The sequence below is a fragment of the Salmo trutta genome, chromosome 11 (assembly GCF_901001165.1).
Source record: "Salmo trutta chromosome 11, fSalTru1.1, whole genome shotgun sequence".
Classification (NCBI taxonomy): Eukaryota; Metazoa; Chordata; class Actinopteri; order Salmoniformes; family Salmonidae; genus Salmo; species Salmo trutta.
In genome coordinates, this window is record NC_042967.1 from 7,787,722 (window position 1) to 7,803,123 (window position 15,402).

Consider the following 15,402-nt stretch of genomic DNA (forward strand, 5'->3'; position numbering starts at 1 on the left):
GACTCAGGGAGGGGGAGCCACATCAGTCAATAGTAAAGAGAAATGGTTCCTCTGCATGTTCTGTAACAAAGGCTTCAGCTGCCCCCAGAAGGTGGAGATCTACCAGAGGGTCCACACAGGGGTGAAATCCTTCAGCTGTACCCAGTGTCACATATGCTTTGCAGAGGCTGGCAGCCTGAAGAGGCACTAGAGGGACCACACAGGGGAGAACTTGTACAGCTGCCCCAAATATGAGAAGAGGTTCTAAATAGCTAACTCATATTTACCCACATCATCATAAATATGTCCACCATGATGAGTTTAACAACAATGAAGTCATTCTGTAACTACAGTATAGGACTCAAATGTAGTGGGGATGGGTAAACACTCCATGTTGAACATGTTTATTATCTGTGTGTATGTACTTGAGGGAGTGCATGTCTGTAATCTGTATCACCTCTCTTCCAGGAGGAGTGTCCAGAGGTGCTGCTGGTGAAGGATGAGGGGTGTGAGGAGGGTCTGGAGAACCCTGAGGGGACCATGGTCATGGAGGACAACCAAACTACACCTCCTCCTGAACCCACAGAGGAACCAGTTGAGCAGCACAGGATCACACACAGTCTCACTGAGGTGAGTCCACTGTAAACTACTGTCTGAATGGTATTAGGTCAGGGTCTGTATCCACAAAGCCTCTCATTGCAGGAGTGATGATCTAGGATCAGTTTAGCCTTTTAGATCATAATGAATAGGATTATATGGAAAGATCAGCACTTCTACTCTGAGACTATTTGTGGATACAGGCCCAGGTCTTGATTAATTTTGTTTAAAGTGTGGGACCATGCCTTTGATCAAATCAACTAACATGTTTGCATAGTACTCATAGCAATCGCTCATTGCCCAATCAGAAGATGCTCATATCAGATTTCTTGATCCAACATCCTCTCACTCTGTATCTCTTACAGTCAGTAGACATGGAGGATGGGAAGCCTGATCTGCTGCTGGTCAAAGAGGAGACAATAGAAGATGAACCAGAGAGCATTGATCTGCTGAGTGGACTAAAGATGGGGGAGCGAGGTAAGGGAGAAATACATATAGCACATTGTCATACGACAGCTGACGTCACTCCAACACCACACTTGTTCCTCATCATAGTACCGGTTTCAATTCAAGTGCCAATGCCGTTTATCAAACTCTAGGCAGTGCTATCGTCAGATGACTTGAAAATAGAGATCTTTGGCGTCGAAAAATGGAAGTATATGCACACAAAAAAGTACCTCATACCTACAGTAAAATATGGTAGTAGAGCTTTGATGTTATGGGGCTATTTTGCTGTTCCTGTTTTTGCTTTATCTTTATCAGCGGTGCCAATAATTTGGGACCTTAGTTCTCTTCCATGTCTGTAAAGTCTATTTTGTAACCTCTTCCTGTAGATGGTTGGCTGGAGGCTAACAGTGGAGATTGGATGGCCATCTTGGATTCCCAGACCCAGACGAGTACAGCCAAGGGCTCCAGGGATGACAACAAGCCAGCCTGGACCAGAGGCGACATAGTGGCAGCCAGTGGATGGGACAGCGTCCTCAACTCTGGGCTAGGGAGCATTGTTCAACATAACCAGAAACTGACAGTTGAACACAAAACAACATCTAAACTTAATCTCCATGACAACATACTGGTTGAGACCAGGGCGAGGCGTAGATTTGGTCCGCGGGGACGGGGAGGTGTCTGTATGAGAACAGACACAGACACAGACTCAGCTAGCGATGCTCCGTCCTGCTCCTATAGTTGTGATTCAGAGAGACTGATGATACCTCAGGTTAACCCCCTAACAGGTTCTGCCTTCAGCCTGCCTTCTAAAGGATCTATCAACTTGAACATGGACCCTGCAACAACACAGACACTCCCTGGCCTTCGTCCTCCTCACACTCTCCTGTTAAACCAGACCTCAGACAATGCCAGTGCCTCAACACTGTCCACAAGTCCATTGACTAATGACAGTAATAGAAGTAACGCTATCAGCAGATCCGGTGGCAAAGAGAAGCGGTTCCCGTGTTCGTTCTGTGGGAAAGCCTTCAGTTTCCCCAAACAGATGGAGATCCACCAGAGGATGCACACAGGGGAGAAACCATTTGGCTGCCAGCTGTGCCGGGCCAGTTTCTCTCAATCATCCAACCTGAAGAGGCACCAGAGAGTCCACACAGGGGAGAAACCCTACAGCTGCCCCCAGTGTGAGAAGAGGTTCTCCCGCCAGCACCAGCTGAAGATGCACCTGAAGGTTCATACAGGAGAGAGGCCGTTTGCCTGTACACACTGTGGGAAGAGGTTCTCAGAGAGGAGCTATCTCAGGATACACCAGCAGAAAATGCACACGGCCCATGTATAGTAATATGTAATGTAGTACTAGTTTAGTTAATTCTGTTGTAATGGATGTATCGGGAACTGAATGAGGTGAACTGAGGAAAGAATGAGTATGATGAGGCTGAGTAGATGATGATGGATGGTGTAAAAATGCTTCACTGATGAAGAGCGACAAACTTTGTCTTTAGGTGTTTTATAGTGATAGTGCCTTAATTCATGAAGTATTGAAGCTGTGTGTAATGTTGAACCATTTCCAAAGTATTCTATAGTTACTTTCATCAAAACGAAGGTACTATATTTACAGAAAAGGTCAATTGTGAGAAGTTATTCTACTTGTCATGTATTGTTTTGTGCAATAAATGTGATTGTAATGCTATTTGTATAAAATAAAATAAATTGACTCTGCTGACTGACCTGATTATTTTGGTATCATTGCAGAGGCTGAGTTTGGACTTTTTTTAAAATAAACTCCAATGGCTCCATTTTGTTACTGCTAGGCAGGAAACTTTTCCTTCTCCCTTAACCTGACCTCGACCCCCTTCATCATGGTTCTCTCCCCTTATCAATGCTGCCATGTGATTGTTTTCCCTGCACTCAGTACATTCCAAGCTTAATTGCATCCACCATATATCTTCCTCCTACAGATAACCATTAACCTCTGGTGTAGCCCCTCGGCTATAGCACCCCTCGGGTCTCTATTATAACTAATAATTAATAACATTTAAAGCTCAGAAATCCAAACCCATCATTAGGTACAGGCTTGACTGTAGTTAGCATTTTATAACGTCATGTTTCTGTGTGTATGTAACAGTATAGCATCCGTCCCTCTCCTTGCCCCAATCTGGGCTTGAACCAGGGACCCTCTGCACACAACAACTGACACCCACGAAGCATCGTTACCCATTGCGTCACAAAAGCCGCAGCCCTTGCAGAGCAAGGGGAACAACTACTTCAGGTCTCAGAGCGAGTGACGTCACCCGATTGAAACGCTATTAGCGCGCACCACCGCTAACTAACTAGCCATTTCACATCGGTTACATGTACAGCAAAGAATGTCTTATAAACCTTTATGCTTTTCTGTATTGTTTGCAGTTTCCAGTCCATGAAGATCTGCTGATATCCAGTGTTACTGGTTGGAGAGACTGGACCTCTGAGGTGGCCCCGGATCAGGAGCCGTTACTCTTCCTTCCTTCCTGAGTCAGAACCAGGACCCAACCACAGGGGACAGACACTCAACCACATAGAACACAACCAGTGGACAGGTGGACTGAACAACCTCAGTCCTGGTGGTCATCAGAGAGACAGAGGCTCCAGTCAGGGATCCAGTCTGCAGCACAGACCCTTCTCTTCACAGTCTCAGTGCAGGGATGAAGCAGGGCCTGGGGCTGATAGAGATAGACCCTCTTGTTCCTATGATAAAAACACCACAGTATCCATGATGAACAGAGCAGGTCACCCTGGGCTTCAGCCTTCACAGAGAGTGATGGGAGACCCCCCTGGTGGGAGTCTATCAGCAGGTCTGTCTTATCCTTCAGGGTCTCGTCTAATGCCTGGTGACTGGGTTCATAGAAGGCCTGGACCTGGGTCTAGCCTTCCTCAGTTACCTCATGTTTACCCCACCAATACAGACAGGGTCAGGATGGACATTCACCACAAGAGGTACCTAGCCTATAACACAGCACAAAATCCCATCAACACCCAAACAATGGCTCAAGGAGGGAGGTCAGAAAACGTCCTCTGCTGTCATTGGGTCACAAAGTGGGAGGCCGAGTATTAGGACGGACGCAGACAAGCTGGCTCATGCTAACTATGTGAAGATGCACCATACTGTTCACACCAAGGAGAGGCCCTTCAAGTGCAAACTATGTTACAAGAGCTTCTCCTTCCTGACTAGCCTTATCAGACATAGGAGTGTCCACAATGAGGATAAATCGTACCCATTCTTTAGGTGACATGGTTATGTGAAGAGAGTAACCACATACCTCTCATTAAAACTTGAACTTGTCATTTGAAACAGGCTTGAGTAAATACTTGTTTTTAGAGACAGTAAACTTAGGCTAGAACAAGGACAGTTTAATATTTACCTTACTGAGGTGATTGATGTAATAAAGTCATTATTTTCTACTCTATTGTTGTTAACACACTGCATTTTAAAGAAGTCTACTCAGCTTGAAATACCGTGATCATGAATAGGAGTTTGTAATAAGCAGTACCCGTTTTCATTTAACTACGCCCTTTGAGCTATGACGTCGGCCAATAAGATCCTTGCTCTTCAGTAAACGGAAGTAAACAGTGACCAATAACAAGTTCCCCGTTAGCGTTTTTATTGTTATTTAGAAGTTTCTTAATACACTGGTACTCAACATAATTAATTTAACTGCACAGCATCATATACTTACCTTATTTAGTGTTTAATTCGCTTTAGAGACAGGACTTGATAGGTGTTCTTGCAACGCTAGCTAGCTGCTAACTGTATGGTTTTTCACACTCAAATAGCCTCCATTATGGAGGTGCTAGCGAATGCAGCCGTGGCAGAGGTCTGTAAACTCGTAGACGACGACTATGCAGTGTTTCGTTTGGAAATAACTCAAAGACGGAAAGAAAACAGGGCATTGCGGAGGAAACTACAGCTCCTGGAACTAAAGGTGTCACGGGAGCGCGTCTTTGCCAGTCGTCCCAGTAGTGTCAAGATCGTCGACGGATACAGAGGAATGGAAAGAGGTACATTTTGCAATAGGCGGAGCCTGCGCGGCTTTCAAATCAAATTGTATTGGTCACATACACATGGTTAGCGGATGTTAATGCGAGTGTAGCGAAATGCTTGTGCTTCTAGTTCCATCAGGGCAGTGATAGGTAACAAGTAATCTAATAATTCCCCAACAACTACCTAATACACACATCAAAAGGGGTGAATGAGAATATGTACATAGAAATATGGATGAGCGATGGCCGAGCAGCATAGGCAATGTGCAATATATGGTATAAAATGCATATGATATGAGTAATGTAAGATGTGTAAACATGTATTTAAAGTGGCATTATTTAAAGTGACTAGTGATCCATTTATTAAAGTGGCCAGTGATTGGGTCTCAATGTAGGCAGTAGCCTTTTTGCGTTAGTGATTGCTGATTAACAGTCTGATGGCCTTGAGATAGAAGCTGTTTTTCAGTCTCTCGGTCCCAGCATTGATGCACCTGTACTGACCTCGCCTTCTGGATGGTAGCGGGGTGAATAGGCAGTGGCTCAGGTGGTTGATGTCCTTGATGATCCTCTTGTCCTTCCTGTGACATCGGGTGCTGTAGGTGTCATGGAGGGCAGGTTGTTTGCCCCCGGTGATGCGTTGTGCCGACTGCACCAACCTCTGGAGAGCCTTGCAGTAGACCCGACACTTTCAGATACACTGAGTGTACAAAACATGAATGACACCTCCCATTAGAACAACTTCAATTCGTGGGTGCATGTGTAGTAGAGTTAAAATGGTTATTCCAGCAAACTTCAGATTATTGGAATAGTACACAACGCAGAGCAGAACAATCAGGTTGAGGGTCAGTGGCCAAAACTCGCAAACAGGAATGTTCCAAGTTCAGACAGAAGGGGGAGTCAGATCGCTATGATCGCCAGGAACTTTGCTTTTGGTTTCTAATTTTAATTGTTGCGCTACTGGTGATGCCTGTTGATGTTAGGTAGGCAGCTACAGTAGCTGAATGATGTTAACATCTTCGGGTTTTATTTCATTAAATGTATTTTATTTTATCTGGGTGCTTACGTCACCTACTAACACCCTGGTACTACCCATAGCTCCCGCTCTCCTCAATCTGAGAAAACACTGAGAGAAAGGTGTGGGTTTCAGATTACTCCTTTGTAGAAGTCCGTAACGTGAAATAAATAAAACGTCCCAAGGTTAATGCTGTAGATATTGTTATAAGGGAGTGTGAGACTATTGAAACACGTAACTTTCAGAGTTTTATTGTTGTTATTAATATAGTTTACAGAGTGCTAAAAGTGTTGCTAGCTAGCATGCCTTTCTGTGATGCAGACGGCTAGCTGAGCTACCGACTAGTGATGGTGTTGCATTATGGGAGATGTAGTTTTGGCCCTTTAAGGTCTGAATGGGATAAAGGCGATTTCTCGTTGTAACTTGTTTGTGTTGCAGTGTTTTTGTACATGAGTTGTTGTATTTTGGTACTGTCAACACTGAAAGCACCTAGCAATGTATTGGGGATGTGAGACAGAATATGTGTTTTACCTTTCTTCATGCTCCTGTGTAGAACAGCTTGTCAGGTGGTGCATTGGAGACTGATGTGTTCCTGTCCTGTCTTTCCACAATACTATCGCAGGTATGGTTCTATTGTCTAAGAATTAAGATTATACATTCTTTGTATTAAGGACTGGTTATTAATTTATACTATACATTATGGCTTTATGTATGAGTGTGATTGTGAGAGTCTGAGAAAACACTGAGAGAGAAAGAACAGCTTGTCAGGTGGTGCATTGGAGACTGATGTGTTCCTGTCCTGTCTTTTCACAATACTATTGCAGATCAACATAAAAGCCTAAAAGACAGCCGTGGTGTCGCTCTTCATTTCTTGGTTCTCCTGTGGTGCATAGTAAAGCCGCTACACATGGACTTTACAAGGTGTCGAAAGGGTTCCATAGGGATGCTGGCCCATGTTGACTCCAATGCTCCCCAAACTTGTCTAGTTGGCTGGATGTCGTTTAGGTGGTGGACCATTATTGATACACATGGGAAACTGTTGAGCATGAAAAACCCTGCAGCGTTGCAGGCCGTGACACAAACCGATGTGCCTGGCACCTACTACCATACCCCGTTCAAAGGCACTTAAATATTTTGTCTTGCCCATTCACCCTCTGAATGCCTCACATATACAATCCATGTCTCAAGGCTTAAAAATCATTCTATATTAACCTGTCTACTCCCATTCATATACATTGATTGAAGTGGATTTAACAAGTGGCATCAATAAGGGATCATAGCTTTCACCTGGTCAGTCTGTCATGGAAAAAGCAGGTGTTCTTAATGTGTTGTACACTCAGTGTAAATTTACATTAAAAACCAAAGTCTAATTGTTTTACCCCAAAATTAAGGACTTATTAGCCTACTCTGTTTTTGTCATGGAGGGCTCATTGCTTCAAAACATTGTTAAAAAAGAAATGCTGCTCTCATTGAAAGGCATGCTTTGAGCTGTTATTACTGCAATATGCTGCATTTGTTATAGCCCTAATGTTAAATTTTTTGTTGATGATACCATAGAATTAGGAATTATAATACTTTTTAATAGGATCTCTATGGGTGACACTTCATCTCGATAATTTGCAGCTTTTAAGCATGTGTCCATTAGGCCTGTTTTTTTATCCAGCACAAATTAGATTGAGCAATAAAAGTCCTACTCGTGGTCTTAAATTAAACTAGTTTTTGTCAGTATTAGTCGAGCACAATACCACAGAGGAGTTTACAAAGGAGGAACTCCCTCAAACTTTTATTCCGTAGGCTGGGATCCGCATTATGCAGCTGTTACAAGCGCGCATTTTTCACTGGCTGTCCACGGGTTGCGTAAACAATGATTGATAGGTAGCTTAGCCTACACTCTTCAATTCAACCATTATTGGGGTAAAATACAACTATACATTTGTGAACAGCCATCCACAACTACCACAGCAGTTGTGTGAATCACATAATGGCTATGTAGATATCAATAATAGGCCTTATGTGATATCCATATCGCCCATAGGCTACACCACTGCTGTCAAATCAAATTGTATTAGTCACATGCTTCGTAAACAACAGGTGTAGACTAACAATGAAATGCTTTCTTACGGGCCCTTCCTAACAATGCAGAGTGAGAGTAAGTAGAGAAATGATAGAAAAGTCATTAATACACAATGAGTAACGATAACTTGACTATATACACAGGTACCAGTACCGAGCTGATGTGCAGGGGTACGAGGTAATTGAGGTAGGTATGTACATATAACTAGGAATACCGTGACTAGGCAACAGGATAGATAATAAACAGTAGCAGCAGGGTATGTGATGAGTCCAAAAAAGTTTGTGCAAAATGGTCAATGCAGATAGTTAAATAGTTAACCAAATAGCTACCCGGACTATCTATTTAGCAGTCTTATGGCTTAGAGCAGGCCTGGGCAACTCCAGTCCTCGGTGGCCTGATTGGTGTCACACTTTTGCCCCAGCCCCAGCTAACACACCGGACTAATAATCAACTAATCATGATCTTCAGTTAAAAATGCAATTAGTTTAAATCAGGTGTGTTTGCTAGGGATGGGAAAAAAGTGTGACACCAATCAGGCCCCCGAGGACTGGAGTTGCCCAGGCCTGGCTTAGAGGGTAGTAGCTGTTCAGGGTCCTGTAGGTTCCAGAATAGGTGCATTGGTACTGCTTGCCGTGCGGTAGCCGAGAGAACAGTTGATGACTTGGGTGGCTGGAGTCTTTGACCATTTTTAGGGCCTTCCACTGACACCGCCTGGTATAGAGTTCCTGGATGGCAGGGAGCTCAGCCCGAGTGATGTACTGGGCTGTACGCACTACCCTCTGTAGTGCCTTACGGTTGGATACCAAGCAGTTTCCATACCAAGCGGTGATGCAGCCAGTCAATATGCTGTCAATCGTGCAGCTGTAGAATCTTTTCGGCCTCCTGAGGGGGAAGAGGCGTTGTCGTGCCCTCTTCACGACTGTGTTGGTGTGTGTGGACCATGATAGATCCTTAGGGATGTGGGCACTGAATAATTAAGCTCTCAACCTGCTCCTCTACAGCCCCGTCGATGTGAATGGGGGCGTACTCGGCCCTCCATTTCCAGTAGTCCACGATCAGCTCCTTTGTCTTGCTGATGTTGAGGGAGAGGTTGCTGTCCTGGCACCACACTGCCAGGTCTCTGACCTCCGTATAGGCTGTTTCATTGTCATCGGTGATCAGACCTACCAACGTTGTGCTGTCAGCAAACTTGATGATGGTGTTGGAGTTGTGCGAGGCCATGCAGTCATGGGTGAACAGGGAGTACAAGAGGGGACTAAGCACGCACCCCTGATGGGCCCCAGTATTGAGGGTCAGTGTGGCAGATGTTTTGTTGCCTACCCTCATCACCTGAGGGTGGCCCGTCAGGAATTCCAGGATCCAGTTGCAGAGGAAGGTGTTCAGTTCCAGGGTCCTTAACTTAGTGATAAGCTTGGAGGGCACTATGGTGTTGAACACTGAGCTGTAGTCAATGAACAGCATTCTCACATAGGTGTTCCTCTTGTCCAGATGGGAGAGGGCAGTGTGGAGTGCAATACAGATTGCGTCATCTGTGTATCTGTTGGGGCCGTATGCAAATTGGACTGGGTCTAGGGTGTCCGGATGATGGTGTTGATGTGAGCAATGACCAGCCTTTCAAAGCATTTCATGGCTACAGATGTAAGTGCTACAGTGCGATAGTCATTAAGACAGGTTACCAGGCCTTCTTGGGCACAGGGGCTATGGTGGTCTGCTTGAAACATGTAGGTATTACAGACGGGGCCAGGGAGAGGTTGAAAATGTCAGTGAAGACACTTGGCAGCTGGTCAGCGGATGCTCTGAGTACATGTCCTGGTAATCCATCTGGCCCTGCGGCCTTGTGAAAGTTAACCTGTTTAAAGGTCTTACTCACATCGGCTACGCAGAGCATGATCACACAGTCGTCCGGAACAACTGGTCCTCTCATGCATGGTTCATTGTTGCGAGCATAGAAGGCATTTAGCTCGTCTGGTAGGCTTACGTCACTGGGAAGCTCGCGGCAGGGGTTCCCTTTGTAATAAGTGATAGTTTGCAAGCCCTGCCACAACCGACGAGTGGTATTTCTTATATGCGTCCGTATTAGTGTCCCGCTCCTTGAAAGCGGCAGCTCTAGCCCTTAGCTCAGTGTGGATGTTGCCTGTAATCCATGGCTTCAATGCACTTATTAATGAAGCCAGGGACTGATGTGGTAAACTCAATGCCATTTGATGAATCCCAGGACATATTCCAGTCTGTACTAGCGAAACAGTCCTGCAGCTTAGCATCCGCTTCATCAGACCACTTCCGTATTGAGTGCATCACTGGTACTTCCTGTTTGAGTTTTTCTTGTAGGCAGGAATCCAGAGGATAGAGTTATGGTCAGGTTTTCCAAATGAAGGGCGAGGGAGAGCTTTGTATGCATTTATGTGTCATGGAGTAAAGGTGATCTAGAGTTTTCTCCTCTAGTTGCTTAGGTGAAATGGATTTCACTTTCCCTGCCTTAAAATCACTGTCCACTAGAAGCACCGCCTCTGAATGAGCATTTTCCTGTTTATTTATGGCCGAATACAGCTCGTCTTAGTGGGTCTTAGCACCAGCTTCGGTTTGTGGTGGTAAATAAACAGCTACGAATATAGATAAACTCTCTTGGTAAATAGTATGGTCTACAGCTTATCATGAGGTATTCTAACTTGGGCAAGCAGAACCTCGAGACTTCGTTAATGTTTAAGATCACGCTCCTTACCCAACGCTGCCGTACGGTCTTGACGATGCATAGAAAAAACATCCTTATTCAGCCACGAATCCGAGAAACAAGATATTACAGTTCTTCAGATCCCGTTGATAGGATAGTCTCAAACGGAGCTCGTCCAGTTTGTTCTCCAGTGATTGTATGTTCTACAAAAGAACGGAGGGTGATGGCGGATTATTTATCTCTTAAGAAGTCTTTTCAGAGTCTTATGGATTAGGGTCTGTTCCGGGGTTAGCTGTATGTCCTGTGCCGGCGACTCGTTGTTCATCCAAATCAAGCTCTTTTGGTCATAGGAAACGATGCCGGAAACATTAGTACAAAAAAAGTTAAAGATGCACTATGCAGAAATCGCTCCGCCATTTCCTGTTTGCTAAAATTGTAATAGTTCGCCTAATTTCAGTTTGTGACAAAACAAGCAAGCATAGTGTAGAGAATGATTGTACCATCTAAACCGCTGTGAAATATATTTTCCATAACTAAAAATATTGTATTTTCAGCTGTTGTAAGCTGGTGTACAAAACCGAAAGGATGCAAAAACGAAACTTAAGAACGGGAAGCATAGAAATTGTGCACATAGAATAGATATATCGCTTCTTAACTTGCTTTCAATGAGAATTACAGATCTATAACATACAGTATGTCTATGTGAATTTGGTTGGATCACCGAAAAAGTTACATATTGCAGCTTTAGGATCAGCGCAAAAACACTCAAAAATAGCTGAATTGGTCAGGAGCACGTAAAACGGCAGCTATCCATTGCAGCGCCATTTCCCTTGTCGTTCTTACCTCCAAGCATTTATCCAAATTGGTCGTACTATCTTTGATGCCGACAGAAGTTGCACCATTGGAAGACGTACAGTAGCTTGCACTGTAGCCTACATAAACCTGTTCTTACACTTTTCCCGTGATCCATCAAACGCATTTGGTGTGCCATCATAGTGGTCAGACTTGCTCAGTATTTTGTAAACATCCTTCCAGAATATAAAAGTAATCCTAGAAGTAATCTAGTTTTTCAAAAGTAACTGTAATCTGATGACAATATTTTTGCTTGTACATTTTTTTTTTTTAAATCAGTTACATAGTTACGTAATCCGTTACTCCCCAACCCTGTCCCCCGATTACTTAGCTATCATGCGCAGACACAATATCATATTCTAACCAGATTATTTACTGCTTAATGAAAACAATGTGATGCATGGAATATAATACATCAATCAATAAACAGAACATTAAGAAGTTGAAGTGTTACCTTCCATCCTTGCCAATTCTAGACAATGTCAATAAATATACTGTTGATCATTGACAGTAGCTAACCTAACCACCTCTTTTTCCCCAATCACTCTCTCAGGTGAAGGACATCTCACTGGAGGCCACAGAAGCTTTGTGAAGCCAGCAGGACACAATACATGGAGAGATGACCAACCAATCACAGTTGATGAGGGGAGTGGAACCTCAACCCAGCACATTATAATGATAGAGGTTAGTGTAAAAGTGTTGCATAAAAATTGTGTTACTTTGTAAATCAAATGTGGCCAGTTTATTTTCAGAAATGCTCTCCTCAGCTATTCACTTGCTTACATGAAACCCAGCACAAAAAAGGTTAGGGAATTATGCAGATTTTTGCATAATTATGCATCATTTGGCATAATTTTTGGTGAAGAAAATGGCTATACATTTTTCATTGTATGTGCACTGTAGTGGCCGTTATACTCAGTTGGTAGTAAATATGAACAGAGAACATTTATTAACAAGCTCTTATTTAATTTTGAAAAAATGATTAAACTGCCATGAAAACTCAACAAACTATTCCTGAGATATTTACCTATTAGAAACAATTTGAATATAAAACTCAAAAATGACACACACTTACCATAAAATGTGCTATTTGTGATGGTAGCCATTTTGAAGAACCATAAAGAAAAAATTATGGTGACACACCCACACGTGATATCATTGAAAAACCCTGAATGTCCCCTCAAAGGTACAACAGGATCTAACACATGCCAATGATATCACGTGTGGGTGTGTCACCATCATTTTTTCTTTTTCTGTAGCACCGGCTCCCGAGTGGCGCAAGAGGCAGTACTTGGTTCGAATCCAGGCTGCATCACATCCGGCCGTGATTGGGAGTCCCATAGGGCGGCACACAATTGGCCCAGCGTCGTCCGGGTTTTGCCGGGGTATGCCGTCATTGTAAATAAGAATTTGTTCTTAACTGACTTCCCTAATTAAATAAAGGTTAAAATGTTTTCGTTTTTTTTACATTTCAGACATGCGCTTCACAGGGAAAAAACTATTAAAATCAAAACGGAAATATTTACTACACAAAACATAAGAGGATAAAAAACAAAAGAATAAAAACTGAACGCCTAAAAAGCACCCCAAGGAAAAGCAAAGCTAAAAAGGTGTGTTTTAAGATCTCTCTTAAATATGTCCACAGTTTCGGCCCCCCTCGGGTTCTCTGGCCGGCTATTTCAGAGGCAGGGGGCATAGACCTAACAGCTGCCTCTCCATGCCTCTTGGTTCTAGGTTTTGGTATAGTTAAAAAGGCCAGTGCCAGAGAACCTGAGGGACCTACTGGGTACATAACTTAAAATGTCTAATATGTATTGGGGTGCACAATCGTGGATTGATTTAATAAACAATCGTTTGGTTAAACAGTACAAATATGACTTACGCAGATCGATCAATATGGCGAAACAAGTACAGGGACAAAGTAAAGGAGGAATTCAGCGGGCTGGACACCAGGCGTATGTGGAAGGGGCTCCTAATGATCATGGACTACAAAAAGAAAGCCAGCCACATCACAGTCCTGGGCTGGCATGGTTACACGTGGTCTGCGGTTGGACATACTGCCAAATTCTCAAAAATTACGTTGGAGGCAGCTTATGGTAGAGAAATTAACAAAATTCTCTGGCAACAGCTCTGGTCAACATTCCTTCAGTCAGCATTGTGTTGTGACACAAATGCACATTTTAGAGTGGCCTTTTATTGTGACCAGCACAAGGTGCACCTGTGTAATGATCGTGCTGTTTAATCAGCTTCTTGATATGCCACACCTGTCAGGTGGATGGATTGTCTTGGCAAATGTGAAATGCTCACTAACTTGGATGTAACCAAATCTGTGCACAAAATTTGAGAGAAATAAGCTTTCTGTGCATATGGAACATTTCTGAGATCTATTATTTCAGCTCATGGGACGGACCAACACCTTACATGCTGAGGAAGACGTCAGCTTGACGTTGAAACGACAGTCACCTGTCTGAATCCTGTACAATGGATTGAAGTGTGCAATAAGAAATCAATCTCTGCATTGTACTAAACAAAGTCATCGGTGATTGGATCGGCTAACCAATCACAGTATCAAAGCCAATGACGAATTTTCAATCCAACGCTTTACCCACAGGTGTTCTGGCTCTGGCCCAACCCATCAGTTTCTGGACCAATCAAAAACCCTTGATTTTGGAGTAGAATGTTATTTAAAAAAGTCACCCGAACTGAGCTTCTTACTCCTTCCACATAAAAATTCTCAAACTCGCAGTTTCCCTAAAAGCACGATGTTCATGACTTTCTTACATGAAACGGGAGGTTAACTTGGCCCCAGACCATCGTTCGGAGACTGACACGTTTTTTGGCTTTAACCCCCGTTTGGCCGAATCAAAAATGAACATAGTATCGCCAGAAAACAGCAGAGGGAGCACGCCCTTATCCACATCGACGGGACCCCAGGGGAGAAGGTGGAAAGCTTCAAGTTCCTCGGCGTACACATCAATGACAATCTGAAATGGTCCACCCACACAGACAGTGTGGTGAAGAAGGCGCAACAGCGCCTCTTCAACCTCAGGAGGCTGAATACATTTGGCTTGGCCCCTAAAACCCTCAAACTTTTACAGATGTACAATTGAGAGCATCCTGTCGGACTGTATCACCGTCTGGTACGACAACTGCACCGCCCACAACCGCAGTGCTCTCCAGAGGGTGGTGCAGTCTGCACAACGCATCACCAGGGGCAAACTACCTGCCCTCCAGCCGACACCTACAGCACCCGATGTCACAGGAAGGTCAAAAAGATCATCAAGGACATCAACCACTCGAACCACGGCTTGTTCACCCCGCTATCATCCAGAAGTCGAGGTCAATACAGGTGCATCAAAGCTGGGACAGAGAGTCTGAAAAATTACTTCCATCTTAAGGCCATCAGACTGTTAAATAGCAATCACGAGCCGGCTTCCACACGATTACGCAACCCTGCACCTTAAGAGGCTGCTGCCCTATATACATAGACTTGGAATCACTGTCCACTTTAATAATGTTTACATACTGTGGCAGGTAGCCTAGTGGTTAGAGCGTTGGGCCAGTTACCGAAAGGCTGCTGGATCGAATCCCAGAGCTGACAAGGTAAAAATCCGTTGTTCTGCCCGAGCAAGGCAGTTAACTCACTGTTCCCCGGGCGCCGAAGACGTGGATGTCAATTATGGCAGCCCCCCGTACCTCTCTGATTCAGAGGGGTTGGGTTATTTGTGGAAGACACATTTCAGTTGAATGCATTCAGTT

The 15,402-nt window shown here is 44.0% G+C and overlaps 1 protein-coding gene and 1 long non-coding RNA gene across 2 annotated transcripts; one reads left to right on the top strand and one right to left on the bottom strand.

Moving 5' to 3' along the window:
• Positions 1-1,018: 1,018 nt before the first annotated feature.
• LOC115201924 (endothelial zinc finger protein induced by tumor necrosis factor alpha-like) lies at positions 1,019-2,747 on the top strand. The gene is made up of 2 exons (XM_029765813.1): positions 1,019-1,053; positions 1,410-2,747. The coding sequence occupies exons 1-2, from the start codon at positions 1,041-1,043 to the stop codon at positions 2,357-2,359; spliced, it is 963 nt and encodes a 320-aa protein (XP_029621673.1). The 5' UTR covers positions 1,019-1,040; the 3' UTR covers positions 2,360-2,747.
• Positions 2,748-3,407: 660 nt separating this feature from the next.
• On the bottom strand, positions 3,408-4,854 carry LOC115201970 (uncharacterized). Its single transcript, XR_003879871.1, has 2 exons — positions 4,734-4,854; positions 3,408-3,744 (listed from the first exon to the last, which is right to left on the bottom strand). It is a non-coding gene; the product is annotated as an uncharacterized LOC115201970 (long non-coding RNA).
• Positions 4,855-15,402: the final 10,548 nt, after the last annotated feature.